A 24,094-nucleotide genomic window follows, 5' to 3' on the forward strand; every position below is an offset into this window, starting at 1 on the left:
TGATCCTTTCTTTTTTTCTCAGTAAGAAGAATAAGAAGAAAAACAACGTATGATCAACCTGTATTGCAAGATGAAGAGGACAATGTTAATGTCGGTGTGGGGAACAACTGTAATGTCGGTGTGGAGGACAATGCTCATGACCGTGTGCACACCATGCCAGAAACAGCTAAAAACAACAAAAGACGTGGTAGGCCACGAAAGACCAAAGTTGTTCAGGATATTGATGAAGTCATAAAGGAGCTATTGATTGACTTGGAAGTAACTGATGGTGAGGATGAAGACCTATACTACGATGCTGATGAGATCAATAAAGAAAAAGGATGGAACGTCCAATTGGTGGGAGAAGGTTAACTGTAATATAAATGATAAAAGAGCTGAGTTTGGGGATGACGAATCTGAGGATGAAAGTGATGGTCTTGCGAGTTTGCAAGGCAATGATTCTGACAGTGGAAAAAATAACAAGTGGTATAGGCAGTTCAATGAGAAACATGACTTGAAAATTCTAGTGAAGTTTGGCTTGGGGGATCAGTTTGCAGATACATATTCCTTCAAGATGACACTTAAACTGTATGTTGTGCAGAATGGGTTCGACTACCACTACAAACACAATGACTTGGGTAGAGTTAGTGCAATATGTAGAGAAACGCATTGTGCATGGAGGATTCACGCCTCTATTGATACTATAAGAAATTGTATACAGATTAAAACTTTATACCCGACTCATACTTGTGGTAATCAGTATGAAACACCAGATGCGATGTCGATTACATGGTTCGTACATATAAGAAAGACTTCAAGGATGATCCCACATGGACCCCGTATGCATTGCAACAGATGGTGAAGAGAGACTTTAACATAGACATTCCTATTGCTCGTTGCTATAGGGCAAATGAGGCATTGCATCAACTCTTTGGTAGCCAGTCCAAGCAATATTGCCTCACAAGGAGGTACGCGTTAGCGGTACGAAGCACCAACCCTGGTAGTAGTGCTTTTATTCAGAGAGAATGAACATTCTTCCAAAGAATGTATATTTACCTTGATGCGTGCAAGAATTGGCTCAAGCATGGTTGTCGGCCAATTATTTGTTTAGATGCTTGTCATCTAAAGGGGGAATATGGAGGGCAATTGTTGTGTGCCATAGGCAAGGATGGAAACGACGACATGTTCCCAATAACATTTGCAGTGGTTGAGGCCGAGACCAGAGAGTCATGGCAATGGTTTATTACCATTTTGCTGGAAGATTTATGTGGCTCAGAAGGTGGACTTGGTTGGACTATAATGTCTGACAGACAGAAGGTATTTGGTGTCATAAAATGCTTATATTCTTTTTGATCAATTAAAATTTTATTATGTTCTTACATATTATTCAATGTTATATTCATGTGTGTAGGGCCTTGGAATTGTAGTTGATGTAGTGTTGCCACATGCTGAGCATCATGTTTGTGTTCGGCACCTACATGCTAACTTCAAAGCTAGAGGGTATACGGGAAAAGCCTTCAAATATGAGCTGTGGGGGGCTGTACGGGCAACTAATATTTATGCATTTGAGCACCACATGAAGAAGATTTTGTCAATGGATAAGGAAGCACACGCTTACCTGACCGGTGTACCTAAAGCGTCATGGTCCAGACATGCTTTCAGCTGCCAATCCAAAAGTGATATGCTATTGAACAACTTGGCTGAGAGCTTTAACGCTTGGATTAAAGAAGCTAGGGGTAAGCCGATCCTGACAATGGTTGAAGAAATCCGTCGGATGATAATGGCATGCTTCCAGCAAAAAAAAAAAAACGGAGTCCGAGCAGCGCAATACACAATATGCGCAAAGATTCAGAAAAAATTGGAGAGATCAAAATGTGATGCAAGAAATTGTATAAGTCGGTGGCAGAATGAACTGGAGTTCGAGGTCGACCACGTGTATGATGCACGGTGTTTAGTCAGGTTAGATCACCACACGTGCACATGTGGGAGATGGTAGTTGAATGGGATCCCTTGCTCACATGCTTGTGCTGCAATTTACATGCATAAGCAAAGGCCGGAGGAGTATTTGGATGGGTATTACAAGATGGATAAGTACATGCAAGGATACGCATTTCGAGTATATGGCATTGAAGGTCCGGATACATGGCCGGCTGATGATGCATGCGATGAGATTCTGTCACCTATCATTAGAAGGGCTCCTAGTAGACCAAAGATTGCTAGGAAAAAAGCATCAGATGAGCGTACTAACCCCTACAAACTAACTCGTAGTGGCTATGTTGTAAGATGTGGAAATTGTGGGGGTTTAGGGCATAATTACAAAGATTGTACCTTACCTTTGAGGGAAGATCGGAAGAGGTGGAAACCAAAGAAATATAAGCCAAAGAATGATACTACTCGAGTACAGGTAAAACCAAAATTTGTTAACTTAGTACTTATTGAATAGAGGAATATTAGTATTATTGTTGCTAACTTAGTTACCTTATTGAAAATGATACTACATTGTCTTAGCCTGAAAATGTTCCATTTTGTTGGGTGTTCTAATTTTGGTTGACTGATTGGGAATTTAGTTGGGGATTTAGGTTTTTAATGGTTTGGGTTCACAGATTGGTGGTGGAGTTTGGTTGGGTTTTTGCTTTGGTTGATCCATTGGGTTGTCTTGGTTGTGATGGCCAATGGCCATATGTGGCCTCGGAGAGTGTCCTTTCCTTCTCAATCAATGCCCAAGCATTCCATACATCACCATCAAGCTGTTACATTCTCTGCATTAAGTTCTCTTCGGTTCCATTTTTTTTAGTTGACCGGAGGATTCAACAGCACTAGTCATTACATAAAGTTAAATCATTTACCTTGGCAACCTTGTTATTAGCTTTCTTTTCTTCTTTCTTCTTGGAGGAGGTGGGGTGTGTGTGTGTTTTGGATACATTATGGTCTTAACATTGTACTGAAATAGGGGTATTGGGTTATGTTCAGTGAGACTTCTGTGACGCTGCGGTTGGGTGTAGATTTGTGTTGTCAATGAGGAACACAAATATAACTAGTTATGACTTTATGTTTGTCATGGCTATTGCGAGGGCTTCGATCCAGCCCTTTACATCTGCTGGCAGTCCTCTGTGGCTGCTCATGTTCGCTTGATGGGCCGGGTCAATAATTTGACACATTCCCAATTGTTTCTTTGTTTCTTGATTACTGCATTTATTTGCGGCTGTTTAGGCACTTATGTTTGGGTTGCTCACCCTTTTTCTGTTTTTACTTATGTTGTAATCTCCCCTTTTCCCGTCTCCCATATTGAATAGAAAAAAAAAAAAAAAAAAAGGTTTGTTATGGCTATGGCATGTGTCTCCTGCTTTTTAACAATATGAATGCATGTTACGTGTGCCTATAGTTTACTAGCTCTTTTATTTTCTGTGCAACCTCTTATTTACTAGCTCAAATTGGTCATATTTTATTTTTCTAGTTTATGGAATTTGGGTTGGCAAAACGACGACACTTCGTTGGTCTTTTCTGATTAGGTTACTTCTAGTGAATCTTCAGTATTTTTGAGAAAAAGCTAAAAATGCTTTTCTGGAAATTCAAATTATGACTTTTTTGGCCCTTAAAAAGTCTAAAAATGCTTATTGAGAAAAAGCTAAAAAAATGAAGCATTTTTTGAAAACCTATTTCAAACTTTTTTGGGAAAATTACAGTTTACCCCCCTAAAGTTGACCGCGTTTTTCAATTTAAATACTAAAGTTTTAATTTTTGCAATCCGCCCCCCCAAAGTTCCAAATTTTTACAATTTGACCAATTGTATCCAAAACTTCTCATATTGCCCATAATTTTTATTTTATTTTTATTTTTTATAAAAAAAATTAAAAAAATTCGACCACCCCTTTTGCCATCTGGCCATTTTTGCAGCTCAAAATTTATTTATTTTTTCATAAAAAAATAAAAATTAGGGGTAATATGGGAATTTTGGGATAATATTGGTCGAATTGAAAAAAATTAGAACTTTGTAGGGATGGATTGCAAAAATTGAAACTTTGGTGTTCGAATTGAAAAATGCTGTCAACTTTAGGGGATAAACTGTAATTTTTCTAACTTTTCTCTATAACAAAATTTTCATTTTTCAATGTAATTTCAAACATGTTCTAAGTTGGAAAAGTTTCAAACGTAGTTCGTTTAAATCATTGAACATCTAATCCAGGCTATAGGAGTCTTTCAAATCAATGATGGCAAAAATGAAATGATAAGAGGATTCTCAATGGTGTACTGTTTTATATTTTGAGCTAAAAAAAGTTAACGAAAGGGCTAAAAAACACCTCCATCCAAAAAATATATATATATATATATAAATCTCGTGTATTCACAGATCCAAACAACGCTCTCTCTTCTCTTATAAAGTTATACATTACACCCATTCTTTCTCTTCTTACAACCACTGCTAACAACCCAATTCTAACAATATACAGTTTACTTCTAACAACCCAACCCAACCAACTAAAGCCCACTCAATACAACTCCACGCAGGCCCTTCTCTTTCTCCCTATGCAAGATATTCGCTGCTTCTCCCTCTCACTTTTCCCAAATCTTTCTGACCCTAGCTGCAACCCTCTCCAACTTCTGACCCAAATCCAACTTCCCGGGCAAATCTCGGTCTTTGGATCTACAAAGGTACGCTGTTTTTCTCGCTCAATCTCTACAATTCTCACACAGTTCTCACTTTTTGTTTTCTCTTCTAGTTCTTTTTTGTTGTTGATAATTTCACATGCCATTCCTCCCTATTATTAACCTCCAAAAGAAAATGCACATCTTAGAATAATTAATTAGTTAATTTAGTTAGGAAAATTGAGTTAGCTAGTTAAGAGTTTGGTTGTTTTGATTTATGGTTGAAAGAGGGAAGAAGATTTTGTTGGGTGTTCTGATTTTGGTTGACCTGATTGCGGTTGAGTCTATGGTTCACGGACTGGTGGTGGAATTTGGTTGGGGTTTTGCTTTGGGTGATCGATTGGGTTGGCTTGTTTGTGATGGCAATTCTTGGTTTTATTTTGGTATGGTGTTTGTGTTTGTGTTTGTGTATTTTTTTTTTTTTTTTTTGGTAGTGGGAAACCAAAAGAAAGTTTTCTGTGCAATTCTTGGAAACTGTATTTAGCTTTAAAGTTTTGAAGTTGATTTTGAGTTTTGAGTTTAGTGTAAGTTGAAGGTTTTGTTTGGATTTGATCCTTTGTAAATTGATTCTATTTTGCTATTTCATACAAAAATTTTTTTTCCCTTAATAGATGATGAAAAGATTTTCAAAAGAGCTGATGGAGAACTTCAGGCATGTCAACAAATTGAAGCTGCAGAATGCTGATGTCAACGAATTGAAGCTGGTAAATGCTCATGTCAACAAATTGAAGCTGCAGAATGCTGATGTCAACGAATTGAAGCTGGTAAATGCTCATGTCAACAAATTGAAGCTGCAAATTGCTGAGCTGCTGGAGCTCTCCAGGCAGAGCAAGTCAAAGCAAGTCATGGCAAAATGGAGAACAAATCTCGCATTATTTTTTATTGGCGCACTACTTCTAAGTGAGCGTTTGGTTTGACGCACCAGTGAGGGAGAGGAAACACAAAAGAGGAGTTTGGTGAATGGTGATTAAATTTGGTTGAAAGGTTGTGAAGTATGTGTGGTAAGCAAAGTTGGGAGGAAGTCTCTGTTAATTCTAGATAATAGATGTTGGAGCAAGGAGAAGATGAGCAAAATGCAAAGAGTTTAGGTATTTTTGGGTTAAGTTTTTGAATAGATAAAATGTAAAAGCTTATGCTTGTCCGGAACTACCTCAATATGATATGGCTTAATTAGTTGGGGATAAGAGAATTAGACTTGGAATAATTTTAATGTTAATGTTATATATATATATATATATATATATATAAGATAAAATGATGATGCTTCCTGGAAAGCTTCCAACAAGAACTTCATAAAAGTTTCTCCAAGTGTATTGAAGCTTGCCCTCGCCGTATAATAACAACAACAATAATAATAGTAATAATATTTATAAAATAAGTGAAAGACATGAATAGGAAAACTTTTTATATTTGCCAAGAGTAGCAATGTGAGAAGTTTCTCACTTTGATTCTATGCAGTTTTGACGTAAACTTGTTTAAAAAGAGAGTGGAATGCCACTTTCAGCTAAGCTTTATCCATGTATCACAGCAGTAGAAAAAGACTTCCGATAAGCCATCCTCACTTTGCTATTATCTTTTGCACACCGATTAGAGAGACAGACAGAGAAGTAGTTTTGGAGTAACAAAAGAGTGGAGTTCTTGAGGAGTGACTATAAGAGGGGAGTTCAGGAGATTAAGCCTAATGTGTTTAATTTATATATGTAATGAAGAGGGGAGTTCTTGAGGAGTGACTATAAGAGTGACTATAAGTGACTAATAAAGTTTAATTTATGTAATGACATTTTGTTACGTAATAGAAGCTCTAATATGTTTTATAAGTGAGTTTGTGGTTTCGGAAAAAAATAAATAAATAAAAATTTTATACTCAAATCTTCTACTGTGTGTGTAAAAAGTGTAGTAGTAGTACCACGTTGAATTGTGATAATTCCGCTTTACGACTTAAATAAAAGTCGGGGCGTTAAAAAAGGGGTTGCCAATTGGGGTTTTGATAATAGTTGGAATATGCATAGTTTCCTTAATTAAAGTAAGTATTATCATAATTGTTTTGAACTAATTCTAAGATTTTATAGTTAATTGTAGAATATTGTTCGATCATTAATCTTGAGCCTAAAATGATATATTAATGCAAAAAAGTAATAATATGTGGGACTTGGTAGAAATTTTAGTAGAAATTTCTTTCTAGGACTGTGATAGTATTAAGCAATAAATCGAAATTTATTTTATACTAACAAGCGGTTAAACCCTAGCTAGGGCTATAGGTGAAGCCAATATAGTAGTCATATTATGCATTCTTGAGATGATTAATGAATGTTGTTGATAGATTTAACAATTGAGTGCTTTCAAATGGAGAAAAATTGCATGTCTATAAGAATTTAGGATTCATTATAATTTGTGGGTGTTGTTTGATTTGTTATGCTAAGAGAATATTTTGAATGCATAATCAACCTTTTAACATGTTATTGGATAAGGATTCCATGTTCAATTTACTTTACACTTAACCTAAATGCTGTATTTTCCATTAGTTTTCCTTGAAGCCCTAGAGATTTTACACCCAAGAAGAAGAGCAAACATATATTTACGAGAAACAAAAGCCAATTAAATGATGTTAAACATGGAAACAACCAAACAGATTGATCCAATAAAAATCGGACAGATCGAATGCAAGAAGACACATAACAACAAACATTAAGGCTTCGTTTATAAACGATTTTGTTTTGGTTTTTTTTTTTTTTTTTTTAATATGTTCGCACAAGGAGGGGGGAGGGGGATTCGAACTAGTGACATCTGCTTCATTAAGCGTGGTCCCAGTCGATTGAGCTACCTCTTGGGGACATTTTGTTTTGGTTTTGGTTCGATACTATAGCAGGAAGTGATTGAAGTGAAAAAAAAAAGTAAGAATGTTTTTTTTAAAAAAAAAATGAAAAAGTAAGAATGTTTGGTATGGAAAAATGAAAATTTTTTGTTTTGTAGTGATTTTTTTATTGGAATAATAATAAAAAATTATTGATATGATGTAAAAAGTAAGAGAATATTAAAAAAATAAAAAAAGTGTGATGAATAGTGTAGAGCCAAAAACAGGCAAAATCGTTTATCAAACGACGTCTAAATGTATCCTAATTAAGTTGGTCTCCATAGGTATGCATAACATATGACTACAAATAGAAAAAATAAAAATAAAATGTCAAGTTAATTTCCAACGACCTAAATACACCAAGTATTAGTATTTCATGAACATCTAGGCAACAAAATGCTCTCACTTGGTATTTCTAGTCTATTCCTCTCTTTGATGTTTGAACAGCACAACTGCACGCTGGATATTGCTCCAATTAGATGCCACCGACATAGAAGCCAATTGCAAAAAAGAAAATGCATAACAAAAGCCAATAAACAGGTGTAAGAGCATGTAAACAACATAACCAATTCTACAAACAGAAAATGTGAGATGTGAAAACTGAAATTTACCTCTATATCCTTCATGTTGAATGAAGGTAATGGTGAGTTGGCTCCAAAGCTGTTTGAGACACAAAAATATCATATAATATGATAATTCAAAAGAGTTTTTAGGCTTTGTGTTAATATACACCAAGAACATAACATATCTAGAAAGCTATTCAAGCACCTAAGCCCTATTTACTACCGCTTGTCAAAAAAACTTGACCTACTTATCAAAACAAATTATTACTAGCTAGACCTCAACCCAATCACTTATAAACCCTTTCCCCCACCACGAGGATCCTCCCTTGCTTATCCTTAAAAAAAAAGGGGGGCAATTGTTTCCCAAAGCCTATTCCGTTATTCCCCAACAAGCCTACACATATAAAATGCTTGAGCTAACGTACCACATTAATATTATTAGAACATCAACGTAAAATCCTAGTTGAAAGAGATGTGTTTAAATTATGGTAAAGTGAATTCCATGAATGTATATATACAAATCTCATAAATGTATTACCCTCAAGAGTTTACACCGAAAGAAACTATTCCTATCTAATACAGTAACTTGTTTGTGCTATCATAATTCTCCAAAATGATTTCATGAAAGAAAATGAGTTCAACCAAGATAGTCTTTGCGAGCACAAGGTAAGCAATTAGACTTCAACTACTAGTATGTAAAACGTCCAAACACAAGAGAAACAGAGAGAGAGAGAGAGAGAGAGAGAGAGAGAAAAAAGAGCAACATATTCTTTGCTGTAGGATTCAAAGAAAAATCATTAACTAAGATGTCGATCACCCATATTAACAAACGAACATTTTCCATATAAACAAGGGTCTAGCATAAGATAGAAATCTCACTTATAAATTCGGCGTTTAAAATTAGTAAAAAATGATCTACTTAGATTCTGCCTCCATATATCCAGTGCCAGCTCAAACCTGAAATTTCAATACAAGTGTTTATGGACGACTAAAAGCATTTAGGAAAATCAGTTAAAACCATAGAACTGAAAGAAGCTGGAGGCCTACACATCCTATGCGTGCTGAAATTTAGAAAGTACATTTAAGGAACACTCGCATTCTTGTATAATGCCGCAAAAAGCAAAGCATAGATCAACTCAGCCACAATGATCCTATAAAGTGATATCCCAAGATGGTCCTAAACTACAAAGAATTTTACATTTCATTCTCAAAACTCTAACAAGCACATTTAACAGCCCAAACTTTTCCTCAACTTGTTTGCCTCCACATCATGTGCATAAGTGTGTTCAACACAATTACAGTACGGAAACAGACGGGGGTTTGGCCCTAGGGTTTAAAAGTGAATGTAAAGAACTTCAACATAAGCAGAATTTCGAACTAAATATTAAGAAAACATCCAATAAGCAAAAGATAACTTAGAAACAGGCTAAGTTTCAAATTTAGCCATATAACCATGCAGAAAATATTTAGACAGCAAGCAGAAGAGGCTGGGAAAATTAATGATCCCATCGAGAGAATTAGATAGGGAGTATCTCACGGAATGAGTGGGTGGTGTCATGCTGTGCTTGTGTGTGAATAATGGCCAAAAATGTCAAATGGCATCGCTAAAGGGGAAGAAAAGAAAGGAAAAGAGAGTAGAGAAAATACCATAGAAAACCGAAGAGTTTTTAGCGGCAAGGAAGAGAGAAAATCAAGAAGAAATGAGGAGAGACAGCGGCAGCCGCAAAGAAGAGAGAGAAAGAGAAAGGGAATACAAGCACCTCAAGATTTTCTAAAATTTTATTTACCTTTCCTCCCCCATTTACTCAGTCAGAAATAATCTTTTCATAGGCTACAAAAGAAATAGCAAACAAGAAAGATGTGGGTAGATGGAGTCGAAAAAGAAAGGTTACAATGAAAGATTTAACCAATGATATGGATCTAAAAAGAGCACCATTGTGCAGAAGGGTCAATGTAACCAAGCCAGCGGAATTGCGCTGGCCTAGTTGAGTTCAATTGGCAAACAAAGGAAATGACCACTATCTTTTTGAGGTATGCAGAAAATAACAAGAAACACACACACATATATATATCCATTCAACATGTTCACAAAATGGACACCAATATCTAGTATAAGCCTATTTTAGCAAAATGCCATCGTTCAAGTTCTGATTACTTATCATTTTCCATCAAAATCAGTGAAGTTTAGAACAAGGACACGTACTGCAATTCTTGAGCAATGTGTCGAAATGAAAGAGACAATTCTTTGTTGGGCTGCACTCCACCCAAAAGAGCAGCCAACCTGTTTTGCATCACTGTTTGGTCAGAAAATTGCAAACAGATACTAAAGTACAAACACGTCTCGAACATGTAAGATGTACAAATAGATGCATATTTCAGAATAAGATGTATACTTGCTAAAAACATATCACATAGCTTTGAGTAGCATGGTATATTTATGCGTAAATAACATAGTCTAAACAAGAAATAGGACTGATATCTAAAGGTTTAAGGTTTCTTTCCAAGAGTTCCATTTGGGCATCAAATTCATCAAGCCTCTTAGAATCCACTTCAATGGGAGTTTCTTCAAATCCTTGCAATCATCCATGACACAAAGTCGTGGACTGCTTCCGGTTTTAATCGACAAAGAGGCGACTTTGATGAAACAACGATTTACTTTGATTTTCCAACAAAACCAAAGTTTCCTAGGCAGAAACAATGGGAAAACCTCCTTTGGTGATCGGAATCTAATTTAATTTTTTTTTTAAGATTTAGAAATCTCAAAAGAACTAACAAGCTTAACTTAAAAAAATAAAAATAATCCGTCTCTTACGAAGCTATTAGAAACTCTATCTATAAAACGATGAGCCCCAAGAGGCTAAGAACATTAACTATAGCTCTTAATTCGAGCTAATCCTAAACATACATGACAACAAACCAAAAAGACTCGATTTGAGACCCTTGTCTATGCTGTCCTCTAAACCTGTGCAGTGCTATAGCCGTAAGTTGAGAGATAGCAGGTTGTTGACAATGGACAATAGCTTGATCGCCAAGGCAATGTCGTCTTTCAGTGCCCTGCCTATCTCTTCTGGTGCGGTGACAGATTCGGTTGGTCCATCTTCGGAGGAGGATAGTGAAGAGGATGTTGGGATGGGGATGGGGAAGAAAAAGACACTAGTCAGCCTTTTCCACTACCGTCCTATCTGTAATCAAAATGTCACATGAAGCCCGTCTGGAGTCCAAACAACGCCAGTCCACATAATTGCAACCCCACAAACTTCGCATATCGTTCTTGAAAACAGACAATGCCAACCTTCCACTCACTAAGAAGGTACCTCACCCTTAAATATTTATCCCCTCATCTAAGCCTCTTACTTTTCAGGATAACAACTTATGCTTCATTAAGAACTTCCTTTTCCACAACTTCAACTCTCTCCTTTGGAATCATAATTATGGAGCACTCCAGTCTTTTTAACTCCATACTACCTTTGTTACCATGTTTAGAAGAAGAAGATGAAACCCTATGACCGCAGCTTGCTTCAATAACTTTCAAGAGAGCCATAAACTCATCAAAACTTTTTTTTTTTTTTTTTAATGGCGAGGAACCTCAACAAGGTAGGGCCCTTCGAGTTCACCCATGCAAAGTAAACCTTGAACCCAAACATTGCACCCTCGGAAGCTTTAAAACACAGATCAGGATAAATTGTTGGCTTTTACACCAGGGGGTGTGGCCCCAAGGGAGAGTTTGCACATAGCAAGTCTCGAACTTAGGATCTAAGGGGTGATATTTCCTAAGACCACAAGCGTCAACCACACAAGAAACCCCCACAACAATGGATTTCCTTCACTCTCTCTCTACAACACCCAATCTGAGTACTCAAGCCCTGAGCAACAAGCTTTCCCCAACAAAGCAAGGGAGTAGGAGCTTAGGGGAGTGCAAACCGAGCTTTCCTCCCTATTGACAAGCAACACATCCTGATATATGTGTTGCAGCTTATCTGTGATGAAGCAAACTTCAAGATTTTCACCCAAACTACCTCTGTCCATTCCCAGATAGACACCACAAGCCAAAAATCTGGGATTATCTCCAAGCCTAGATGCTACCATCCGCTAAGGCGACTTCAGTTAGTCGGGGCAGTCACCTTTGGATTCGTGGCAGCCTCTTCCCGATTACTTATCAAGGTAACCAGCCGGATTTCACTACCTTTGCATACAACCTCTTCTCTACCTTCGCCGGAGAACACAATGTCTAAGATTCTTGCCCACACCCATCGAGGAGCGATAGCGAAGACCAATTGGAAGAATTTAACATCCGAGCGAAGTTTTGCCGTGAACATCCTCTACCCTTCTCCGTCTTCCTTCCGATACAAGAATATGTCCCCTCCATCTCCCTTCACCGTGCTCCTCCACGACCAAGGACCACCCGTGTTTGTTAGTGCATCGTTGGGCAAGAATAGCAGGGAAAACCGCTCTAAAGCATCTCCAAAACACCTTCAAGTCCATCTCTCGCATCAGTTCTTCTACGGTGGCTAACAACACCAACTATCGGCTCTACCTAAGTCAATAGAGCAAATATTTCCCCCCACATCTTTCAAGAATCTGAACCCCAAGATAACTTCCCTTCATCGCCAACTCAAATACTATGGATTCAATTGAACACCATCTTAACAACCCCATAACTCTACACAACACTCAACTCAAGCGCCTAAGCTAAAGAAAAAAAAAAAAAAAAAAAAACTCGACAACAAATAGCTAACGTACCCTACACGCGCCGCCGAGAGCACTGCATAGTTTTCACTTAGAAATGATATGGCACTAAGATTTTTTGTACATGGAAGCAAACACGGCAGACCAAATAATAGATTTTTACACATTGATGAAGCATTGATACAAGCATATTTTTTTATGAGTAAGCGCGTGTGATAGCTAGTTTCAACCATTTCAGCTAAGATTCAGAGTTAAACCAAGAATGAACATACTTTTCTCTGTCAATTAGCTCTAAAAGTGACCCAGATGGACTTTCTTTCTTCAACACCCTCTGAAAAAGATTAATCGCCCTGTCCCAAAAGTTTATTATGTTAGCTGGAGCACATTTTAACAACAATAAATAATTATTATTCAAAATGATGCCATCAACAAATATAACCAATCAATCCATAATACAACACGAAAAGTCTTGTAAAAATAACTCTCAAAGATGTAGATTGCATAGTCAAATATGGATGAAAATTTGCTACAAACTAGTTAATTCATACAAACTTATCTAATAAAGTAAATGTGTCTTTTAACATGTGAGAAATAAATATTTTTTTAATAACATGTGCTTCTCACATTTTTTTTAATAGTTAAGGGACACATGTCACTTTATTACAAATCAGTTTATAGCAAATTTGTGTCGGTCAGATATATGCTTGTCTCAACAACATATAAGTATCCATATGGAAGGTATCACAATGATTTGAGCAAAGAAACCCTAGTTTCACCGGAATAATTAACATGGTGGAGCCCTATTTGAAGTTGAATAAACAAATACTAACCGAAGGCGCAGAATTTAAGAAGTTAAACAAACAATATAGAAAAAAGCTGTATGTTGATAAGTTGTAGTTCACTTTGCAGAAAAATAAATAAAATTAACCTATCTTCAAAAATCGACTATAAAGAAAAGCTATAGATGCAATATTAATCATTAGACTGTTTTGGCAGTAGGGAATACAAAAATAAATGAATAAATAAACAACTAGCTCGGGAACAAGGCATTCTGAACAGTAGCGCATTTGAATCAAAGGGAAACATACTCTCGTTGGACGAAAGGATTCATCATATGGATTTGGTGTTTATATCTAAAATATTCTTCTTCAACCCTGATCAACAATTCACTCAATATCATGAGAAACATCACGAAAACATTGCGCAATCAATAAAAAAGGAAAAGAGAAAACACACTTACACGAGCGCACCACAACAAATAGGGTAAACTACAGCCAACTGCTTAGCCACCGACCTGCAAAATACGTTCAATGGATCATCTGATTAAACGTTCGATAGAGGCAGTTTTAAATAAGAAGAGGAAGAAAAGGAAGAAGCAGATACATACACCAAAGCCGAAATCATTTCTCTTGCACTGCACTTCGAAAATCGAAAGCCTTGGAATCCAACGAAGATCGAAACCCTAGCAGCAGTCCCTTAGCCTCCGCCAATACGCGATACACGTAAAGAAGATATATATATATATACCGGGTTGATTTGGTTGGGTATGGCCCATTTGCTCCCATGGTTGGATATTCCCTTAATTTGACAATTCTTTTTCTTTTGAAAATTTTGAAGTACGTAATCAACTTTATTATTAAACAATAAGCTTTTATATTTTGGTTACCATAATTGTTTGTTATATATATATATATAATAAAGGAAGTTCTGGAGGCTCTTATTGATCTGGTTCTTTTATGGAAGTTCTGGAGGCTCTTATTGATCGGTGCCACGAGGATGAGTTGCACCTCTCTGTCTTGATTGCTAAAAAGATATGGGCACGCCGTAATCTGGTGGTACATGGAGGAGAGTTCATCCATCCCAATCGAGTAGTGCGTGAGGCGGAAGACATGCTGCAATGCTTTATCACACCACTAGGAGACGGCAATAAGGGAATAGCTACCGGAGCTTCAGCGGTCCCTGTGCAGTGGGAAAAACAATCACTTGTACTTTAATGCAGATAAACCCCCTTTTTGACAATTCTTTTTCTTTCGAAAATTTTGAAGTACGTAATCAACTTTATTATTAAACAATAAAAATGTTTATATAAGCTTTTATATTTTGATTACTCTAATTGTTTGCTTTATATATATATATATATATATATATATATATATATATATATATATATATCCTTTTTCTTATGATAATTAATTTTTCTTTAATTTTTTTATTTATTTTGTTAGTTACATTCTTTAATATTTTTAATCAAGTTCTGTTAATAATCTCTAGGTAACCTCCTAGTAGTGCCCTTTAGATGAGTCTTATTTGACTCTTTAAATCTACTCTCTCTTTTAACTAAAAAGTCACATTTTCTTATTTTAGCTACCCATTTATTTTAGGGTTAAATACCTTATTCACCTCTGTAGTTTAACTTTTTTATTTGTTGACCCATAGGGTTTACTTTTTATTACATGAGGTCCTTCTGGTTTGCCTAAAGACAAAGATAGTCCCTCCTTCAAAATTTCGTCCAAAATTTAACAGAACGCTACGTCAGTACTAATCACGGTTTGACACGTGTCCATATAAATAATTAATTAAAAATAATAATTTAAAAAAAAAATTAAAAGTACTAAAAAAAACATTAAAAATGATATTTAATTAATTTTTTTTTAAAAAAAACACATGAAAACAGATTTTTTTTATGTGGATGTGTTATGGAAGGACACAAGTAGTATGAAAGAACAATTTCTAGTTTACATGGTTTGACACTGAATTTGCCAACGCTAAAACCTGAAAAGTCATCTCCACAGAAACTGAAGGATTTGTGTTTTATGGAAGAAGAATGTTCTTAACAACCATGACAAGGAAATCGGGGTAGATTGCCATGGCTAAACTCCAATTAGACAAATAGAAGGGGTGGAAAGGAAGAACGTGAGTCCCTAAAACAAGCTACTCAGAGCTTAAGGTACAGCATATCTTAGTTGCTTAATCACACAATGCTTCTCTCAGTGAAATAACTAGATATATACTTCGAATGGAAATGGAGAAATCATATAGACTGTACATAAGAACTGGAAACTTGTAATCAAAATATAGCAAGCTCTCAGTTAATACTCAAAACTACACATTATAACCTACCAAGAAACATCAAAATACAAGTCGTCACTCACCAAGTACAGCCAAGCATGTCTAAGATCACTGCATGAGAGACAACTGTAGTTGACTAAATTATGGGACATCAAATCTGTCACCTGGACGAGTTACAATATCACTGTGTTTTCCAATCAACAATACCATAGCAAAAGGCTACTGTTTATCTAGTTGAACCAGAGCAACCACCAAATTCAATTTTGTTCTGACACACCCAGTGACAAAGTTTAGACGTAGGGAAATGCTAGAGATCCGGACATTTTTCCTGAAAGTAATTTCCAGAATGATGTGGAGCCAACATGGCTGATGCCATGTCTGTTAAATTTAAACAAGTCAAAAAAAAAATAGATGGCCCACAGAGATTGCGTTTTGGTTTGGCATTGGAGAAATGGTGTGTCAGGAATGATGGGCGACCGAGACTATTGGTGCATAAGATGACAAAAATTCAATAAAATAATTTTTCCTTCTCAAATTCAATCCTTTAATTTCGCTCCAAAATTTTTCCCTCCCACCAAAGAGCACCTCCCACCCTGCGTAACATTCTTGTGACCCACCACCCACTCCACTACCGGACACCATCGCCTGCAATCCATCATTTGTAAAGGTAAATGTGTTTTTTTTTTTTTTTTTTTTTTTGAGATATATATTTTTTTAGAGATATTAATTTTAATTGTTGTTGATGACACATATGGTTGTTTGATTGCTTTCTTACTAGGACTCTCCTACAAAAATTTAGACATTTTTTTTGTATTTCACTTAGTTGATTTTGTTTTATTGATAATATTATATCTCTCTTTTGTTGGGTTTTTTTTTTATTATTATTATTATTATTAACAATTTTTTTTTTAATCGTATACTGAATGGAAGTGTTATTTTTATTTTTATTTATTTATTTTTTTTTTGTTAATCTTGGATTTTTGAATGGAAGAACACAATTATTTAGCTTTCTTGCATAGGATAATCGTTTTGGTGTATAAAAGTTTTATTTTTTTTTTTAATGTTGGTTGTGGATTGACAAGATTGAAAAATGTTAAAGGGTTAACAACCTTGGTGCTTAGAACTAATGAACATTGTTTGACTTTTGTTTCTTTGATAGAGAGGTTCTTTTAACACAAAAGTTAAAGAATTAATTTCTCTCAATCAAGTTAGGATCTCCTGTAATTTGACATTGATGCCGAGTTCAATGATGAATGTAAGCAACAATGAAGCTCTTGACCCTCAAATTGGTTAGTTAAAAAAAAAAAAAAATTTGCTTGTACTATATGATTTGTTAAATTTATGTTAATTGTTTCCTTTTAACTTTGTTTAGATATAACTACTCTTGAAAATCAAATGGTTGAAGAACAAACAATTGGTATGATGTTGATTCTGAAGAAGAGGTTTTTTCATATTATAAGCAATATGCCAAGCAAGTAGGTTTTGGTGTGACAAAAAGATCTCGTAGACTTGGAGATGATGGAAATGTAAGATACTTCACCATTGCATGCCTTCGTGAGGGCAAGTCAAAAAGCAAAGCATCTAATATCGTTTGGCCAAAACCAATGGAGAGAATGGGGTGCAAGGCAAAGATCAATGCAAAAGTAAGTCTAGATGGAAGATTTACATTGTCTAGTGTCGTGCTTGAACACACTCATGTAGTAAGCCCAAGCAAGGCAAAATATTTTAGATGCCATAAGAAGTTAAATTCTCGTGTGAAAAGAAAGCTTGAACAACTAGATGATGCTGGAGTTCGTCCAAGTAAAAATTACAAAGCTCTTGCTATTGAAGTGGGTGGGTATGATAATCTTCCATTTGGAGAAAACATTGTCGAAATTGCATTAAACAAGTAAGGAATGAGTTACTTGGAGAAGGAGATGCCAAAGCATTGTGTAACTATTTAATGAGAATGCAACAAAAAAATAACCGCTTCTTCTATGTCATAGACCTTGATGAAGAAAGACATTTGAAAAATGTGTTTTGGGCAGATGCACGAAGTAGGGCAGCTTATGAATCGTTTGGAGATGTCATAAGATTTGACACCACATACTTGACTAATAAATACAAGATGCCGTTTGCACCTTTTGTTGGAGTGAATCACCATGGTCAATCCATATTTTTTAGGTGTGGGTTACTATCAAATGAGAATACCGATACTTTTGTGTGGTTGTTCGAAACATGGTTGAAATGCATGTCAGACCGAGCTTCAAATGCAATTATAACTGATCAAGATAGAGCTATGCAAGCTACAATTCGGAGAGTATTTCCAAGAGCTAAACATAGATTTTGTTTATGGCATATAATGAGCAAAGTTCCGCATAAGCTTGGATCTTACTCTCAATATGAAAAGTTTAAGGGTGCTCTATTAAATTGCATATATAACTCTTTGATTTGTGATGAATTTGAAACAAGATAGCAACAAGTAGTTGAGAAATATAATCTTCAAGAGAATGCATGGTTATGTCAATTATATGGAGAGCGGCATCAATGGGTACCGGCATATGTGACAGGTACATTTTGGGCCGGAATGTCCACTACACAACGAAGTGAGAGTATGAATGCCTTTTTTGATGATTATGTGGGGCCAAAGACTCCGTTGAAGAAATTTGTTGGAGATTATGACAATGCTTTGATAAGAATGGTGGAGAACGAGCGTCTAGCTGATTTTGGTTCTTACAATAAAATGTTTCCACTTATAACTCTTCATTCTATTAAGCGTCAACTTCAAGCTATTTACACAAATGAAAAGTTCAAAGAAGTTCAAGAAGAGTTTAGGGGATTCATGATGATGTATTTGCCATCCTTACTAAAATGCGAAGGTGTGAATTCTACATATGAAGTTATTGATCGTGTAAGAGTTAGTGGTGACTTCACAAAAGAAGTAAAATATTGTGTTTACTTTAATGACACTGAATGTGAGGTAAAATGTACTTGTAGATTGTTTGAATTTAGATGAATCATGTGCAAGCATGCCCTTATTGTTCTTACCTTGGTGAAAGATGTGAAAGAGTTGCCATCCAAATATATTCTTGACCGATGAAGGAAGGACTTGAAACGAAAATATACTTTCGTTAAAAGTAGTTATGACGATTTGAGTGGCAATCCTAAAGCACAAAAATATGATGATTTATGCAATGATTTTTCTGAAGTAGCATTTCTCACATCAGATTACAATGAAACCTATATGACAATGAAGGCTTGTGTACGTAAGTTAAAGGAGGAATTGCTTTGTAATGGGTTAAGAAGTGGAAGCAGTTTGAGTAGTGCACCTTCTCTTCACATTCCCGGTGGATATTCGATTTGTAATGAAGCAACTGATGGGAGGTATTAGAAATGTAATAAGTTGCAGAGTCCTTTAGTTGCAAAAAGTAAAGGAAAGCCCTCGCCAACACAAAAGCAATCCATTGTAGAAAAGGTTGTTAGAAAGTTAAAATTAACAAAGGTGAAGAAATGACAAGAGCAAGTTGCAGTTTGTATTCCTATTTTGATCCTTGATACTCTACTGTTAGGAATACCTTGAAACTCTATAGTTTTTTGTATTCCTATTTTGATCCTTGAAGCTCTACAGTTTTAGTTTGTATTCTTGTTTTGTATTCTTATTTTGATCCTTAAAACTCTACAATTTCAATTTGTATTCCTGTTTTGTATTCTTATTTTGATCCTTGAAACTCTACAGTTTCAGTTTGTATTCATGTTTTGTAGATTTGCTTCTATTTCTTGTTTTGTAGTTATGCTTCAAGAGATGCAAATGTACCCAATTGGTTGTTTTTTCTTCTTTTTTTTTTAGGATGTCATATCCAATGCTATAAAACATTCATAGCTAGAATATAGAAGAAGAAAGATTTATTAATGTCATTTAATAAATCTGTTAATGATGTATACAGATCTTCGAGTTACAAAATCCATGTATGATGTATTCAATAGCAAAAAATCTAATTTCCAGCAAATGTTTTTTTTGGATGACACTATAAATAAATAGACAAATATTAGTAGTTTCATTGCATATGACAGACTTTTTAACTATCTTTACAACAACAATGATCAAAATATGAATACATAGTGCCAAAACTTCAAGGTCTTCAATCCCTCCACGACTGTAACCTCCCAAGTACTAGTAGACTACTGCAAAACCAGCTTTTTAATTGGACATACTCCAACTTTATCCATTACTTCAAGCTTTCTTTTCACACAAGCATTTATCCAACCAATTGGAGAGCCAAAATGAGGGTCAAGAGCTTCATCATTGATCCTACTTCACAAGTTACAATAGATCCTGACAGATTATACCAAGAAAAAAATATCAAGATTGGTAATTTTTTAAAAAATGTATGCCCAATAACATTGCAGATACAATTAATTAGAATACACAAACAGAAAACTAATTAACATCAAGCATCCCATTTGTGTCTTCAATTATTCTTAGTCGTCCAAACAACAACCCACTCTACACAGATAAATCTCACAAAACAATCAACATTCAAAAGAAAACTGGCACAACCTGTAACACCCACAACCCCATTTGGTTTGGATTCCAAAAACAGGAAAAACTGCCCAGAATTTCTCAAAATAGGAAAAGTTGTAGAAAAAAAACTAACAAACCCAAACTACCATCTATAGAAAAAAAAAAAAAAAAAAAAAAAAAACAAGAAACCCAAAAGAAAAAAATATACAAGCAAATCATCAAACAAAGCAGCTACACATGTAAAACTACCACAAATCCAAAAGCCCAACGGAGCAAACAATAGCCAAATAGTAAGTGGAAAAACATAAATCTTCTCCCAATTGGAATCAAAATCAAAAAACGAAAAGAACAGAGAAAATTCTCATACCCATTTTGTCGGTGGGAATTTTGGTGGTACGCCAAAATGAAAAGAACAGAGAAAATTGCTTCTTTTGGTGGCCTGGCTTGTCAGTGGTGGTACGCCTTGGGTCGTTGGTCAGCGGCGGAGGTGTGTTGAAAGGAGGGATTTGACCAAAATCCATTCTTCGCCGGTGGCCGAAACGCTTTCATCAGTGTGAGAGAGAGACAGGAGCGACGGAGGGAGAGCAAGAATCGTTCTTCTTCGCCGTGGCCGAAACCTTTGCGCCGGAGTGAGAGATACGGTAAGCGGCGGAGGTGGCCGTTGGCCGTTGGCCGTAGTGGGAGAGAGGGTGAGCGAGGGATGGAGAGCGGGAGAGGGAGAGGAGAGGGAGAGGAGAGGGTTTCTTGTGATTTTTGATTTAGAGAGGCAGAGAGGGAGAGAGAGCAAGTTTCTAATAGATGTCGAGAGGGAGAAAGAGCAAGAGGGAGAAAGGGAGAGGGAGAGAGGGTGGGGAACATCTGGCGACAGAGGAGAGAGAGATGGCTTTGCTTCTTTTTTTTTTTCTTTTTTTTTTTCTTTTTTTTTCATTTTGAAATGAGTGTGCTGCAAAGGAAAAAGACAAAAGAAAAAAAAATGATGCACATGGGACTCGAGACAACGTGGCATCAGCCACGTACGTTCCACGTCAATCCGGAAATAACAGTCGGGAAAATGTTCACGATGCGTAGCAGCTCTCTTAGACGTATCCAAAGGGAGATAGAGAGAGAGAGATAGAGAGAGAGAGAGAGATGCAAAAACCACTTTTGACAAACAATATAAAATCAGAATAATCCTTGCAAGGAGAGCAGTAAACTTACATCACTAGCATAAATGATTTCACAAGAACATGATGTGGTTTGATGGGCAATCTCAATGGCGTGTTCACAATGCGGGTAGCCTTACGAAAATTGTGACTTAAGGTAAAAGAACTAAAAACCATAGTAAGTAACTGTCAGAAAGTAATAAACAAACCACTTTTTTGTATTACGAAAGGAAATAAATGAACAAACCACTTGCCTTTCTAGAAATTCATGAGTAAATAATTAATAAATATGTAAATTGAGTTAAAGATCAAAATTCTTCTTGGTTCTATGCTCTAATTTTTTTTTAGGAAAACGGAAAATTGGAAGACATGAATTAATACAATGAAGCATGAGTGAAGAAATTACATTACTAGATTTAAAAGAACAAAACTCCACCTCATAAAGTTTTACAATTTTGTAGTAAACACCAAGTGTATGACTGTATGAGCACTGTAAATGCACTAAATAGATCACTTTTATGTCACTCATAGCTCCTACTAATTATCCACCCTGCTATAACTGCTTTTTTTCTTTCAAACTTCTCCTTTTCAATTTTCTTAAAGTTCATCTTAATTGCAGTCTTATATCCCGTTTGATCACCCGCCTCATTTTCCCCTCAGCTTTTTTTTTTTTTTTTTACAAACATTTCACTACTGAAAAGAGTGTAAGGTCTTCACAAGTGAATGATATAGGAGCAGTCCAAAGAATATCTGGGGTATGTTGGTGGAGTAAATTAGTTGAGCTAAACTGGCTATCCTTGGTATATATATACTAAGAGGTTCAAAATGAATACTAATATCTTAGATAGTACCTTGATGAGCTTTGATTGTTAGGATAAGAGGACTATGGTGCACAGAGTTTTATAATTAATGGAAGGTTAGTGGTGGCCATCTAACTTAAATGGAAGCTTCATGTTCAACTCACATCACCAAAAAAAGAAATCAAGTTTCGAGTGAAAATCTAACAAAAACAAATTAGTAGACAACTTTTACATATTGAATAAAAACATTGATGAAGCTCAATAGGTTCACATAAAGCAACCATACAACATACAAAAGGGATTAGCAAAGAATTGTACTTTCTAAGTTTGACATATTCACTCACATTTTCTCAAAACTCTGAGGAAGCTTATTCTAAGTAAAGAATAAGTTTACAATGTGATAAAAATTGCTTTTGTACCTAGAGAACAACAACTTTTGGTCTAAATAAAAAATGATTGCCAATGATTGGTATTAATCGTTGGAGGATCTAACTTCCGTTGGATTCACAAATAGGGGTTGACCCAACTAAATTAATATTTAAGAAAAAAAAAATTGGTAACTTTCGGCAGCACCTTCAAGCCTCCCACTGCATGCTACGGTACCCGAAACGGATTCCACTTCCACTTCTATTTTTATGCAAGTTGGGCTTTCACCGTGTTTTACACTTGTTGGTGCAGGGTCAAAAAAACGGTAGACATTTTAATTCCATATAATTACATTAATTGAAATAAGATAAATTATGAAAAAAAAAACTGCTCTTGGTGTTGGTGCCTCTCACTACACGTATGGACTAACAACAAATACCCTTCCACTTATTTTTGTCGTTAATGGGCTGACATTGTGGAAATAGATGATATATGCATAATGCAAAAAATAGGCAATCATCTTCAATAGGTTTAAACAAACAATGGTTCGCCCCAGCTACATAGTACCGAACGATGCATTACCGTTATCCTACTAACAAGAGATCAATTACCATAAACAAAAATTATCCTTCCTGCAGGTTTAACAGCAAACTACAAACAACCGGTTACCATTAATGCAATGCCACCAAGATGCGCTTCAAGCAAATAAGAGCACTAGTAGTAGGAGTACTCCTAGGCAACACAAACAGCAAATGACCGAACCAACACAACATCGCATAGCATTATTGAGCCACTGGTTGCCCAATGCACCACTATTACCACGTACACCCACTTCTAAGACATCAGTCGATGGTGTTGATATATTTTCCAACAACTCATCTTCCTAATATACTCGTCCTTGCTGGGACGAGCGTGGCGACAAATTTTGTAGTAGCTCATCTTCCCAATGGAAACTACATGGATGATTCTGTAGTAACACCAGTCGATCATGGATAGAATACCAATGTATTAAAAGATAAATGCATATTAATAGTTGAAATACCTCGTTCTAATCAGTTAGTGTTGTCTCAATGTGAAGAGTGACTATTATGTTTAGGGCCACAAAAAATAATGACAACACATACGACTTTTTAACATGTTTGTTATACCTATCCCACTAGGTTAAGCAAAAACATTGCATACCTTGTATAGGGGACACTTGTAAAAGCGCCTCATGTAGTTCATGTCGGTTCTAGAAATGAGTAGTCCCAACGGTCCAGCACCACATGTACATTGCATCTCGAGCTCCATAACTATTCTTAACACATAGATAAAGCCAACCAAAATGACATACATATAAAATATAAGTCCAACAACCGACATAGTCATACGTATAAATTATCAAAATGGCATAGATATAAATATGAGACCACAACTGACATAATTATACGTAGCAAGTACCAAATTGACATAGAGATATAATAAGAGTCCAAAACCGACTTAATTATATATAC

The 24,094-nt window shown here is 35.8% G+C and overlaps 1 protein-coding gene, 1 long non-coding RNA gene and 1 pseudogene across 2 annotated transcripts; all 3 read left to right on the forward strand.

The window, feature by feature from the left end:
* Positions 1-265: 265 nt before the first annotated feature.
* On the forward strand, positions 266-2,621 carry LOC148587514 (uncharacterized). Its single transcript, XM_088512653.1, has 6 exons — positions 266-567; positions 753-960; positions 1,108-1,296; positions 1,391-1,938; positions 2,032-2,383; positions 2,583-2,621. Exons 1-6 carry the CDS (start codon positions 266-268, stop codon positions 2,619-2,621), a joined length of 1,638 nt encoding a protein of 545 aa, XP_088368779.1.
* A 1,826-nt stretch (positions 2,622-4,447) lies between these two features.
* On the forward strand, positions 4,448-5,807 carry LOC132165460 (uncharacterized). Its single transcript, XR_009438499.2, has 2 exons — positions 4,448-4,629; positions 5,235-5,807. It is a non-coding gene; the product is annotated as an uncharacterized LOC132165460 (long non-coding RNA).
* An 8,652-nt stretch (positions 5,808-14,459) lies between these two features.
* On the forward strand, positions 14,460-19,162 carry LOC132168464 (protein FAR1-RELATED SEQUENCE 5-like; annotated as a pseudogene).
* The last annotated feature ends 4,932 nt before the right edge of the window (positions 19,163-24,094 follow it).

Source organism: Corylus avellana, chromosome 2 (assembly GCF_965113065.1).
Source record: "Corylus avellana chromosome 2, dhCorAvel1.hap1.2, whole genome shotgun sequence".
Classification (NCBI taxonomy): domain Eukaryota; kingdom Viridiplantae; phylum Streptophyta; class Magnoliopsida; order Fagales; family Betulaceae; genus Corylus; species Corylus avellana.